The sequence below is a fragment of the Sphaerodactylus townsendi genome, linkage group LG03 (assembly GCF_021028975.2).
Source record: "Sphaerodactylus townsendi isolate TG3544 linkage group LG03, MPM_Stown_v2.3, whole genome shotgun sequence".
Classification (NCBI taxonomy): domain Eukaryota; kingdom Metazoa; phylum Chordata; class Lepidosauria; order Squamata; family Sphaerodactylidae; genus Sphaerodactylus; species Sphaerodactylus townsendi.
This window is the reverse complement of record NC_059427.1, coordinates 108,136,431-108,149,778: the sequence shown is the minus strand read 5'-3', so window position 1 is coordinate 108,149,778 and position 13,348 is coordinate 108,136,431. Positions and strand designations below refer to the sequence as shown.

Here is a 13,348-nt window from a genome sequence, read left to right as displayed (position 1 = left end):
CCCAGTAGAAATAGTAGAGAAAGCCTGAAGGGGAGGGATTTATCATCTACTAGCTAGCATGGTGTAGTGGTTAAGAGCAGCATTCAAAATCCCTACTGCTTCAATTGAAATCTATTGGGTGATTTTGGACTAATTACCGTTCTCTCAGAACTCTCAGCAGATGTAGGCAATGACAAAATGTTTTGAAAGCCCTACAGGGTCCCCATAAGTCAACTGTGATGTGATAGCACACAACACATACCCCTTACTACATATAAGTATAGTTGCCAACTTTTGGTTGGGAAATTCCCGGAAATTTGGAACTGGAGCTTGGAGGGTACCTTAGAAGGGTACAATGTCAGACTCCACCCTTCAAAGCAGTCAGAGGAACAGATCCCTACAATCTGTTTTAGATCAGTTGTAATTCCAGGAAATTTTCAGGAGCCACCTGGAGGTTTGCAACTCTACCCAAGTACCCATTCTGCTATGCTGCTCTACTCTTTTCTAGTTCTTAAGGAAAAGAAGCCATTCACAAAGCTGCTGAAGTAGTGTAGGTGAGAACACTGGCTTATTCAACAATGCCTGCAGGGCAAAGGTCTGCCCACTTGCACCACAGCAAGCTAGCTGTGCTGCTCAGCTATCTGCCCTTGAGAGAAAGAAGGGTATTAATCCTGAGTGACTCATTTTAGTGGTGGCAGCCTAAGAGCTTCCTTGTTCCCGTAACCGAGTTCATGAACCCCACTTTGCTCTCTGAAAAGAAGCAGGAGAACTCGTTGGTAGTTAAATAAAGCACTTCTCTCCCTTGAAGAATGCGATCAGGGATTTGAGTGATCCCCAGTTTACCGGAGCAGAACACTATAACCATACAGGCTCAAGACAGCAACTCCCACAATGTCTGGGTACCAGCTTAGAAAGATGTGAACAACAATCAAGAACGGCATCTGAGAATGCACAGAGTGCCACTGAGTGATCTGGACCAGGATATGAAATCCAGGTGTAAGGCTTTCCGGTTAGGCCCCAAGGCTACCAAGCAGTTTTATACCCAGGCGCCTAAGAGGGAAAGAATTTAACCGCGAGGCGTTGCTCGCATCACCCCCTTCGACCGGGGCTGCTAACAGGGCGACCACCTGAGCGCCCTTCTTCGCACAAGACGCCGGCAGCTCCCCAAGCCTCGCGGGCAAGTCCTCGTTGCGTGGCTGGCGCAACAGTTCTGGTGCCGCGCTTCCTTCCACCAGGCCCCGAGATCTTCGAAACCAGGGAATGTAGGTCAGAGCGGCCACACCAGCCGGCCCGGCCCTGCCTCCCGAGGCCTTCTGGGTGGCGGAGCGAGCCAGCCAAAGACATGCTGGAGCCTGCGCGCCGCGCCCAGGCCCCCCTCCGGCCGCATTCCGCGCCAGCCACGCGGCCCCCGCGCCGCCCCGCCCCTTGCTAAGTGCGGAAGCGGGGAATTTCCTGGCACCGCGCGCGGAACAGGAAGGCGGAAATGAAAACAGCGCCGAGCCAAAATAGATCGGGGGCGGGCGAGCAGGGAAGGGGGCTCTTTCTCTCTTAAAGGAACAGGAGTCCCCGCAGGCGGTTGCCCAAGGGAGAGGTTCGCGAGAGCACGTGCGCTTGCTCAACCCCTACCCCCGCCCTAAAGACTCGCTGCCAGCTCACCAGCGCTTTCTGGTGCCTGCGTGGGAAGCGGAATTGCTGAACAATTCGAGAGAAACGATTGTGTGGGGCTGGGCGGAGAGAGAAGAAAGCAAAATCGTGCTCCCTGCGTAGCCATATTTAACTTCTGTATAAACTATCAGTTCCTGTCTGTAAAGGCACAGTTCAGAAGGCATTAGAATTACGGCTTCGATCGGAAACACGCCTTGAAAGGGAGGCACCGCTGCTAATCTTTCCGACTGTGAGGATAGCGACAGTGGTCAAAGGTTAGTTTATCAGGGGTTGCCTCCTTTTATTCCTGCTGCTCATTAAACAGCTTTCTCGATCGCGCCCAGAGAAGCCTAACGGAGGCAATTGAAAGGTGGCATCCAAAACCAATCCATATTAAGTGGTCATCTAGCCCCAAAATGTCCGGGTGTGCTCAGCTTGAGCTGAGTATCCTACCGGAAAACATACATACTACAAAACAAAGAACAACAACAAAGTCTTTATTACTCATACTCCACTGATCCATCTAGTTTACACTTCCTGCTCCCAGTGTCCTATAATCCCACTGCAGGTTTCCACTCTACCTCATCCACAGCCCACCCCTTTCCCCCGTGCTTTATACTCAAGCTCTTCTACTTCCCACTCGCCCCCGCCGTCTCCTCGAAAGAGTACAGCTATGCAGCTGGAAGTAGTTGGAGGATGAGGGGAAGGAAGGTTTGTCTGGATGCCAGAAAATCGCAGTGGGGGAAGGGAGCAGACCTCAACCAACAGCTGAATTTCAGAATCTGGAACTCAGCCAAAGAACAGTGTCTTGAAGCAAGCGACAGGCATCTTCCACCGATATTTGATCCTTTTGGCTTGACTAAAGGACACTCCTAAGACAAAACCTTTAAATTAATTAATGAAGAGCAACTATCACACTCTTTTTTTTGTACTCCTGTTCCAGCACAAGTGTCAAACTTCATCTTGTACATAACGCATGCATGATGTAGAAACAATCATTTTTAATAGTACACTGATAGTAGGAGATGTATAAATTAACAGCAACTGATCTGTATTGTCTTGATAGTGGGCATGATTCCCATATCTTTTTTGACCCACTACATCAGCTGATGGCCTCTCATATCAGATAAATGTTACAATAAATTTTCACACACAAGTATTTTGTAGAATTCCATGCCACGTTAGAAACTCTATGATTACGTTTCTACAGCAGTCATGCTCTGACATCAGGCAATAGCTGGAAGCTGCCAATCAGTATGGAATACATACAACACAAAAAACATTTTCCCAGTCATCATTTCATTCACTTTGGCTTAAATAGTTGGTTCAGAGAGCAGGAGCTTCCGTCATTTGGGAACATTTATTTAGAACATTTCTCTACTGCTGTTACCATACCGCACTGGCATAACAGGGGGGAGTGCTTATTCACAGGTACCCCTGCCCATGTGCCAGCTAAAGGGTGATGCTTGTGTTGCAGAGATGGGGAGTCCATTCTCTGGCAATAGCCAAGTCTGCCTACAAGAAGCTTCCAGGAATTCTTTTTCTGTTCTCACGCTCTCAGCTTGTATGCCATATCAGCATATTTTTAGCTCCACAGCCAAGGAAGAATGTGTTCTCAACATGATACAGTACCCTGCTGAATGAATACTCATTTTCAGCTACAAGAAGACTCCTGATGTCATTGCCTCCCCTGACTATCTTAACGCAGATACTCCCTTCTGTAACTGTCTTCTGACCACTTCACAATACACTTGATTGTTTCTTAAACAGTCCATCCGGACACCTCCCAGAGGTTGTCCTAACATCCCCCAAAGGTTGTCCTGACACCTGACACCCCCAGAGCTGAATCTTCACCCTATAAACATCCTTAACCCCCCCCCCCCCCGGCCATTTGCTCAGTGTCATTGACACCTTTCCGTCTTTGTCATTGTCCAACACATTGCCCACTGGAACCACACATTGGCTGTTTGGCTCTGAACCCTGAATCTTCTTCACATCACAATCAGGTCATATTACCCATATATCCCGTACCTCTTTCTATTCCAAATCTATTTTCCAACCTATCTATATCTTAGGAACTCTGTGTGTGCATGTCTGCTGCATTGAACCAAGTGATTGTAAAAACCTTTATCCCTACAGTAAAAATTATCAGATTTGCATTACATCCTTCTGTGTGGGTTTTCTTCTGAGAGCTGATCTTCGTATACACTGGTATTAAAGATTCCTTACCCAGCCTCTCACAACATTAGTAAGCAGCTTGCTCTGAGCTAATATTCCCCACTATATTGAGAGACTATGTCTCCACCTTGGGTAACACTGCTTTTCCACCAAATTCAGAGTCCCTGAGGTGGCAAACATTTAGAACATTAACAAATACTTAAAATATACATGAACACACACAAGCAGGGAGGAGGGCTAATAGTTGGAGAGTTGCTGGGGGGGATTTTGATCAATAGCTTTCTTTCTTTTTAAACTGGGCAGCCAATTCTAGCAGTCTGGGAAAATGTGGTGAGAGTTCTTCGTGTATTTGCTGGGCTGAAAGCTCAACTGGTATTCAGGCAAAACGTGCTGCTAACACAACTGAGACAATCTGGCATTGTACCCAAAACATCTTTAATAACCATCCAGCTATTGACATCTCAATATGCACTCCCAAATTATGCAACACTTCTCTTGTGCAAACGGATTTGGATTGCCTGAGAAAAACGTCCTCTCCCTTCAACGAGGACTACATTCTGCTCTATAAGAGCAGAGCTCTATGGAGAAAAGTTATCCTTTCACCAAGGAGGAGACATGGGCTGAGGGTTTTGCAGATAGGACATCACCACAGCAGAGATAGACAGCCTGGAGACAAGAAAGGGAAAGAGACAATTAGAGCACAGGCATATATTACTCTGTCAATAGCAACCAAGTGTTGATATCAACAGAATGAATTATAAAATATGACAGAAAAATCCCAAAATGCATTTCTGCTCTAAAAATCTATATAAGATAGCCAAAAACATTTCCCATGCTACATGTTATGATACATTGAACAGCAAGTTCCTTGTCTTCCACTTTGGTCCTTCTCTTAGGAGAGTGGTGTATTCTGCTGCCATTCAGGAGGTATGTACACACACAGGAAAAGCTATTGTGAGTTAAAGAGGAAAGATACAACAGAAGCAGAGAGAGTATGGCTCAAGGTGGTACAACGTTATGAACATGGAAGTAGAAATAATTCTTTGCAGTGAGAACATGATTGCACTAAATATAAGACTACATAGGGGTTTCCATGCACACCTGTATACGAAAGATAGCAATGTGCCTCAGGTTTTATTATTATTATTTATTGGATTTGGTATACTGCTCAATCCCTGAAGGGGATTACAGCTGCTTAAATATTATTCAATGCTGGCTGGCAAATGGGCACTGCATTTTCACATGATTTGAATTTGCTTGGGAATTTATGAAAGATAACACCTTGTCTTTACTCAGCAGGACTGATGAGAAATTTAGCTAGGAATCAATAAGCAGATGAAAAAAAATGAGAAGTAGGCTCACATAAAGCTGCTCATCATCTGTTTGGTATCTTCTGAGCTCCTTGAATTGGCAAAGCTGATAAATGAGCAGTAAACCGCAATCCAGGCGCACCACTTCAACTGCAAAAAACCATGGGATAAACACTGAGAAACCCTCAATGGAATCACAAGGAGTTATCAATACTCCTGCATCTCTAGTACAGGTATATAACACCTTCAGAAACACTCAGCCCTGCTTTTCTTGTGAAGTCAGGAATTGGGTTCAGTTTTAAAGAGGGATAATTCTATTAGACCAAGCTCATTTAAACTCAATAGCCATGCAAGCAATAAAATAGACTCCACTTCTACTTGCTGGTAAATGACCGTAAATAAATCATTGATTGAGTCCACTTCTAAAAAACTGTGTTATATGCTGCTAAGTCACTTTTTACAGTGACAATCTAAGAATGTATTAATAGTACACACTAATATCTCTCAAATGATAAGATGACTGCATGACTCATGGGCATTTCGGACATCATGGTTGTTCAGTGTGTTCATAAACAGCACAAATCAAGCCTACAGTGACTTGAGAATGCCAGAAAAAGAAAAAAAGAGTATGTAGCTGTGTAGTTCTGTAACCTAGTTTATATCAGAAAAACCAATGACTACAGAGAATTCAAACAGAGAGATTAGGAATCCATGTTCATGTAGTTGTTCACACACACATTCAAACAGATATCAATATATTTCGTTTTCAGCATGGCCACATGTGCGGATATTTAAATCTGAAGATGGGAGGCATGAACAGTCAAAACATTATTCTACAATACTGAAAAAAGCCCCAGGTTTATAGAAATTTGAAATCTACCCCCCTCTCATCAGTGCGGGTTAAAAAACCCCAAATAATGGAAGCTTTAAATAATAATAACTTGAAGAAACAAAGGCCGTCTGTGGCCACTGGTAGACAATCACAACAATGTTGTTAGTTCAAACCTTAGTTTGTATCAGTTAAAGGCAGTGAGGTGGGAGGTGCTTTCCAGGGCTGTCTTAGCCTTTAAGGAAGGACTCCTCAGGGCCAGGCCTCGCAGCAACCACCAGGGAACTCGTTATCATGTAATTTGCATGACTCACACAGGCTGGCTGCTTGCTAATGTTTAACAGCAGCCATCCCAGGAATGCCAGTGTGTTAGTGTGTCAGACTAGGATCCAGAGGAATCCAGTTCAAATCCCCACTCAGCCTGCTTGGGTGCCCTTGGGCCAGTCACACACTCTCAGCCTCACAGGGCTGTTGTGAAGATAAAATGGAAGAGGGTGATGTAAGCTGCTTTGGATCCACAGTGTGGAAAAAGAAGGGTTTCAATGCGGCAAATAAATAATAAACACAGCTGAAGATGGGGGAAAGAAATAGAACATAGGCTGGTTGGTGAGTGGGAATGAGAGAAGAAGCAGGACATGGGGTGAAGATATGGGGACTGCCCGGAGAAAGGAAAGAAGAACTACTATGGGAGGAGAATTCAGGGGAATCCTTCCCATCACACCAGTGGGACTGGTCAGCCAGCACAATGCAACTGGGCCAAACTTTTCCCCAGGAAGAGGTTGCCAGAGGTAGGGAAGAAAGAAAAACTGAAGGGGAGGGGCGGAAAAATAGGTTGGCTTGTAGAGGGGAGAAGGGGCAGGAAAAGGGGACCTTTCAGGGAAGGAAATGAAGAAATATTGGTGGCTGGGGATATGAGAATCCCCCAAGTCCTTGTGGGTCCCTTGCTTGTTTTCATTATTTGTGTTAGTTAAAATGCAAAAGTCATTTTCTGGAGTTTTACTTTTGATTAAAGAAGAGCTGAAACTGAATGCATTTTTTAAATATGTACATATGTAGCTTGGCTCATTTTCAAATTAGTCTGAATACAGCAGCATAACTTAATTCCCACCTCTACAGAGACGAGAGGGGTAGTTAATGCAGGCAACCCTTAAGACAGGGTTTATCCAGAGGCCATTATAGTTATGCTTGAACATTTTGTTTTTCACCTTAAGTTTAAAAAAGTGACCCCCCTCTCCCCCAAAACAAGTGATTAAGGCTGCAATCCTAAGAGCCATTCTTGGGAGCAAGGCCCACTAAATAAAAGGGGATTTACTTCTACTTTAAATTGCTGTCTAGGAATGCAATCCTATGGGCAAGATGTGAAATGGTAAGGCTGCAACACATGCCAGCACAAGTTTCCCTAGGGGTAATGGGGTGAACAGGAGTGAGCATGGGTAATGAACCTGCTGAATGGAGCAAAGTAATGTTGACATGAAAAGGAAGCAAGCAAAGGTCTAAAGCCAAGCACCATGAGAAGATTTCTTCAGTGATTGAGTCTGATGGGGCAAAATCTCATCTGTAACTGTAACAGCCTTCCAGAGCTGCTCTGTAACTAGCTCCATGCAAGACTTGAACTTGGGGTGTCATGCTGTTCCACAGCACTGTACTGTTCCACAGTACTATCTTTTCTTCTGCAATCTTTCCTGTTTTGGAATATATGGCTGATTTTGACATGAGAGCCAGTAGAGAATTCCAAATATTATGTGTTTGTTCCCTGTGTGCCTATTTGTGTATACAGATATTTATTTACAGAAATTTTACTCTGCCTTTCTTCAAAAACAGGAAACAATTTAAGTTATCATTAAAAACCAATTAAAATAAAGCGACAACATTTTAGTACAGATAACAAATGAAACCCAAAATCCTAGTCCAAAACCCAGATTAAAGGTCTATTATCTTCTGGAAAATTAACAAATTGGAGTTAATTCCATAACCTAGGGGTCACTACAGGAAAAAATTCCTCTCAAGCAGGCAGTAGCATTTTTAACTTGTCCACGTAATAGTATTCTCAGCAAGCCTTGATTTGCAACATGGAGCTGCTGTAAAGATGCATCCCTGAAAATACAAAAGGCTTCTGTGGATTTGGGTTCACATGTAATAACTGCACTTGATGCAGAAGCCAACAAACAGCCAATGAAGAATTCTCAAAGGTATAATAGGTGAACTGCGGCTAGATCCAAATTACAAACCAGCTGCAGTACTTTATATCAATTCAAATTTTCTAATTGTTTTTGTGGCTAGCTTCATGTTGAGTGTATTGCAATAGTCCAGCCACAAGGTTACTGAATAATGGATCAGCACTGTCAGACTGACCCATTCCGAACAGAGATAAAAGCACTTTCTGGCATCAAATAGACTTGTTTCCTCAGCACTAATGCAGGATCTAAACATCTGCTAGACTTTTAACTGCATTATACATAGAGAAAAGGAGCCCTGAGGTGTGGAGTGGTCAGCTGCAGTACTGCAGTCCAAGTTCTGCTCATGACCTGAGTTTGATCCCAAGGGAAGCTGGTTTCATGTAGCTGGCTCCAAGGTCTTTAAAATGAGTACCCAGCTTGCTAGTGGTAAAGTGTAGATGACTGGGAAGGCAGTGGCAAACCACCCAGTAAACGAAGTCTGCCTAGTAAATGTTGTGATGCAACATCATCCCATGGGTCAGTAAAGACCCAATACTTGCACAGGGGACTACCATTACTACACAGAGAAAACTGTACCCCATCAAATGCTGAGAGTAGAATATTCTCTTGCAAAAACTACTCCCCAAAGTTTTCTTCTCCCCACCCACAGAGATATGGCCTCTTATCTTGGAAACATGAGAATCTTTCTGTAGGGGTTTACCCTCCTAAGTTAGCTGTGGAAGTGCCTTAGTGATTATATGGTTGGAGTAACCATTCCTTCTCTGCATGTCAGCCCATAAAGGGGATATGCCTTTGTGGGAGATTCCAACCCTCATCTGCAGAGCTCCAGGGATGTTATAGGGCTCCTCCTAGGCATGCCATGGTCTGCACTACAGCAATGGTGCAGTATTTCCTTTGTTGCTTCCCTTGCTGTGCTGAGTGTGTGGGTGTGTAGGCCAGGACAGAATGATGTCAGGGAGGTATCCCAGCACTGTGCAACATAAAGAAACACATCTCACCATGACATGCCTCTGAAGATGCTAGCCATAAATGCAGGTGAAATGTTAGAAGCAAAAACAACCAAATTAAAGCTACACAGTACAGAAAACTCAGAACAGCCAATATTCTAGGACTTCTGCACACTGCTTGGCTGCTTCCATACACAGTTCAGTGTGAGATTGTTTTGTATGTTACTTGGTAATTAGTGGGTACCAGCTGTGTAACTGGCGGGGGGGGGGGTTCAAACCCTAGGCACTCCTGGGGGGGTACAGGAAGAGCCCCCCCCAATTGATCCATGATCGGCTGAAGAAGACAGCCACACTTCCTGCTGCCTCCTCCTCCTCCCTCACCATGTGGAGAAAAACAGCTAGGGAGAGAAGATATCTATAGATATGCCTTTGATGGCTACTGCTGTGGACTCCACTATGGTTGTTACGTTCTCCATTCTTTTCTTTTTAAAATATCTTTTTTTTTCTGCTGGAAAAGCACAGCATATCAGTTAGCTATGCTGGTGCCATATGGTTGGTGATATGCCAGCACTCTGGTTTAGGAATGTTCTACCTATCTCTGAATTGATTTACCTCATATGAAAACATGATGATTTGAATTTTGAAGATTTACAATAGACCTTAAAATGTTATACCATTTGGTTTCATATAACTGCACTTACAGGTTCTCTGTCCAGACTGAATATCAAATGAACTAAAAACATACATTCATAAATCAATACACAATCATGGATTGACTGTCCTAACGTTTTTTAAAAAATATATCTTATGGAAGCTTTACTTTGGATTTTATAGGTGAACCATATTTTAACTGTATATTAACTGAAATCATTTTTCAAGGATTTGCTTGCTGATTTTTAGCTCATGCGCTTCTATAGTCACCCTCTCTTATCTAGATGAAAAGATGTACACTCTAGTTCAAACATCTTTATTTCTAATTGCAAGCCAGACTCCCTAGGCAGTACAAAATATGATAATAGTTTTCAATACAACTGTTTTATCTACTGCAGGAGAGATACATAGTGAGAAATCAGTTAAGAGAGTTTCCTTTGATGGTTCCATCTTCTCTGCATTACAATGCCTTGTGTATCATTCTGGTTATCTTCCAAAGCCATTAAAACTTACTAATGAGGGGTTTTTTTTGGTATTCTGCACATTCATTCTACGTGCTGGAAAGTGCCCTATCCTGAACAGAAGCATTAAGTTATCACTATTCAGTTTTCAGCAATCACTTCCAGCTTTTGAAACTCAGTGGAGCTGTAATATCCATGTGCTCTTGTTACTACTATTATATTAAAATCTAGGCTAAAGGCATGGTAGCTTTGGAGAATCTAAAATGGCAGAAAAACAGAAGCCCCTTCCGCACACGCAAAATAATGCGTTTTCAAACCACTTTCACAACTGTTTGCAGGTGGATTTTGCCATTCCGCACAGCTTCAAAGAGCACTGAAAGCAGTTTGAAAGTGCATTATTCTGCATGTGCGGAATGAGCCAGAGATAGCTAAGTTTAAAACAAATAAGTTAATCCAACTCTAAACAGCCCAGGAGGAAAAGCTGTGGATTTTATAAACCCCAGCAATGTAGCTAAAACATAAGTGCAAATTTACCTAACTTGGGAGACTTTGTGACGGATCATCTGAAACTCTGTAGAACCATATTGTGCCATATCAAATTTAACAGTTACATGTTAATGGGAAGCTGAAAGAATATTGAGCATCATTTGTTCAATCAGTATCCTTGAGGTCAAAGGACTGTCTGCCCACTGCTTACCTTCAACATCAAGCCACACATACTGAAAATCATTCCCAGTAAATTCATGTAGTCTGGTGTAGGGTCTTCCAAGGTAGGATTGTTCTCTGTAGATGGAGGCTTGTACCTATAAGTGGGAGAAGTGACCATTGTAAGAAAAAGAAAACACAATAGTATGCTTGGAAATAAAACATTAGCATTATCAAGACTGGAGCAAATTTACATATAGTACGCTTCCCTGCTACATATTTCTTGCCATCGCAGGTTAACATTATTCATAGGGTACTTGCCAGTGGTGGGATTCAAATAATTTAACAACTGGTTATTTACAAGCACCATTTTAACAACCGGTTCTACCGAAGTGGTGCAAACCTGTTGAATCCCACCACTGGTACTTGCCCCAGTGTCCATGGGAGAAGTGGTGCCAACACCTCCACAGTACTCACATGAGTTTCATGTAAGGTAAGGTCTTCACAGCTCTTGAAACACCTAACACATCTTTCTTAAATTTGAATAAAAATTGTACCACTGCCAATTTGTACTCAAGAGGTCATTTGCTTAAGCCAGAAGGAGGCCTTTTTATATAAGGGGGGGAAAGCAGAATTCAGCTCCATTTATGTAGGTGCAGTTAAGTCATTCAAATGGTTATATAGCAAGTCAGTGCCCCAATACTGTGAAATCTGCATGTTATTTATGAGCTTATGAGCCTTCTTGACATTTTGATATTCTTGAACTATTCAATATGAAGCACGTTTACGCTAACCTATCAGAAACCAGCTATCTTTAAGATAAGGGTAGCACAATATAGGTTCAAAGAGTCGATTACAATTGGATTTTCTAAGTAGTAAAGTAATATGAAACAATATGAAGGGCCCCCTCTCCCCTGTATAGCTTGAGTTAATTTACATAGCTGAATTAGAGTAATGCTGATGGAGAAGGAGAACTTGTGGATGTCTACGTAAAGATGTGCACCTTTTTTTTAGTGCACCACACTAGTCAATTCTTCACCCTAGTTGCAAGACAGGCAGTGGTTTTAGGGTTGGACTAGAATCTGGAAAACCCAAGTTCAGATGCCCACTCTTTCACAGAAGCTTGCTGGGTGACCTTGGGCCAGTCATACACGGTCAGGCTAATCATAGGGTCATTGTAATGGTGAAATGGAGAACAATGTAAGATAGTTTGGGTCCCTGTTAGGGAGAAAGGAGGGGTATAAATGAAGTATATAAATTAATAAAAAGGGCAAGGGATGAAATCAATAGTCTTTACCCCAGAGCATACCAATGTCCTCCAAGTGCACAATCTGAAAGATCTCAGTCCATACATACGCTTCTACCACCCTGTTCAGTATCTCTCCAGTCTCTCCTACAGTACTGCAGTCAAAGCTCTGCTCACAACCTGCGTTCAATACCAACGGAGGTCAGGTTCAGATAGCCAGCTCAAGGTTGACTCAGCCTTTCATTCTTTCAAGGTCGGTAAAATTAGTACCCACCTGCTGGGGGTAAAGTGTAGCTGACTGGGAACAGCCTCTTGTCATGTCATCCCATAGGTCAGTAATGACCCAGTGCTTGCACAGGTGATACCTTTACCTCCCCCCCTTTCTAAATGCTCAAATTGAATTATTTTGTCACAAGAAGTCAACATGGACCATGACCTTTGCTCCTGTGTTCAAGGTGATTACGCAAACACGACCACACCTAATAGTTAGCATCTGGGATGTAATGAGTGATGCAACTGCTCCTGAAATTTTGCAAAGGTTCTTACAGTCCTTCAGTTATTCTACACCACTGAAATAATCATGTAGTTTTGTGTTTTTCAAGTGATTCAATTTCAAGTGATTCAATTCTCTTTTCAATACAGCAAAAACGTACCACTTTATTAAGCCATTAAATTAACAAGACGACAAAGGGGAATATACAGATCTCCTGAGCAGTCTTGACCGTCCCAGTTCCCCTGATTAACAGTATCCACCAGCAGGAACGCAAGCCCTCCTCCTTTATACGTGAACTGGGTATCCCTATTGACTTTGAACTGACTACAATTTAGATTTCACTTTGATCGAAAAGATAAACCCTTCAGGCTCACGTCACCTCTTGCCTTAGCCCTTCCCCCTCCCGCGATGCTGCTGCTCTGCCCCCCCCCCCCCTTCCTGATCACCAGGGAAACAGCTTCAGCCCTTTCTAACCTGTTCCCACAGTGTCCTCACTGCCTTCTCTGCTATCTTTAAAGTGACTCCATATACACCTCAGCGCCCCCTTTCGTATCACTACAATCCTTCAGTGCAACACTATCTCCTTCCGCGCCCGACGGTTCGTCGCCTCAGTGACACCTCAGCCCCGATCATCGCTGACCTGAGCACGCGGTTAGGCCGCCGCGGGTCCGCCATGTTGTTGCTGGACATCGCAACCCGTCCCAGGCGGTTCCAGGTAGCCTTTCCAGCCGCTCCAACTTCCGCTTCCTTTAACCGCCAAGGGGGGCAACAAATGTAGTAACACCCCA

At 43.5% G+C, this 13,348-nt stretch overlaps 1 protein-coding gene across 1 annotated transcript; it reads right to left on the bottom strand.

Annotated features, from left to right (window-relative positions):
• Window positions 1-4,214: 4,214 nt before the first annotated feature.
• On the bottom strand, window positions 4,215-13,318 carry WDR83OS (WD repeat domain 83 opposite strand). Its single transcript, XM_048492080.1, has 4 exons — window positions 13,201-13,318; window positions 10,874-10,979; window positions 5,164-5,261; window positions 4,215-4,467 (listed from the first exon to the last, which is right to left on the bottom strand). The coding sequence occupies exons 1-4, from the start codon at window positions 13,248-13,250 to the stop codon at window positions 4,401-4,403; spliced, it is 321 nt and encodes a 106-aa protein (XP_048348037.1). The 5' UTR covers window positions 13,251-13,318; the 3' UTR covers window positions 4,215-4,400.
• Window positions 13,319-13,348: the final 30 nt, after the last annotated feature.

Coding starts and splice junctions, on each gene's coding strand:
- WDR83OS (XM_048492080.1), bottom strand. CDS start 13,250: ATGTCCAGCAACAACATGGCGGACCCGCGGCGGCCTAACCGCGTGCTC. Junction 5,262..10,873: donor TGTGTGGCTTGATGTTGAAG/GTAAGCAGTGGG, acceptor GGTTTTTTGCAG/TTGAAGTGGTGCGCCTGGAT. Junction 4,468..5,163: donor CAGATGATGAGCAGCTTTAT/GTGAGCCTACTT, acceptor TCTTGTCTCCAG/GCTGTCTATCTCTGCTGTGG.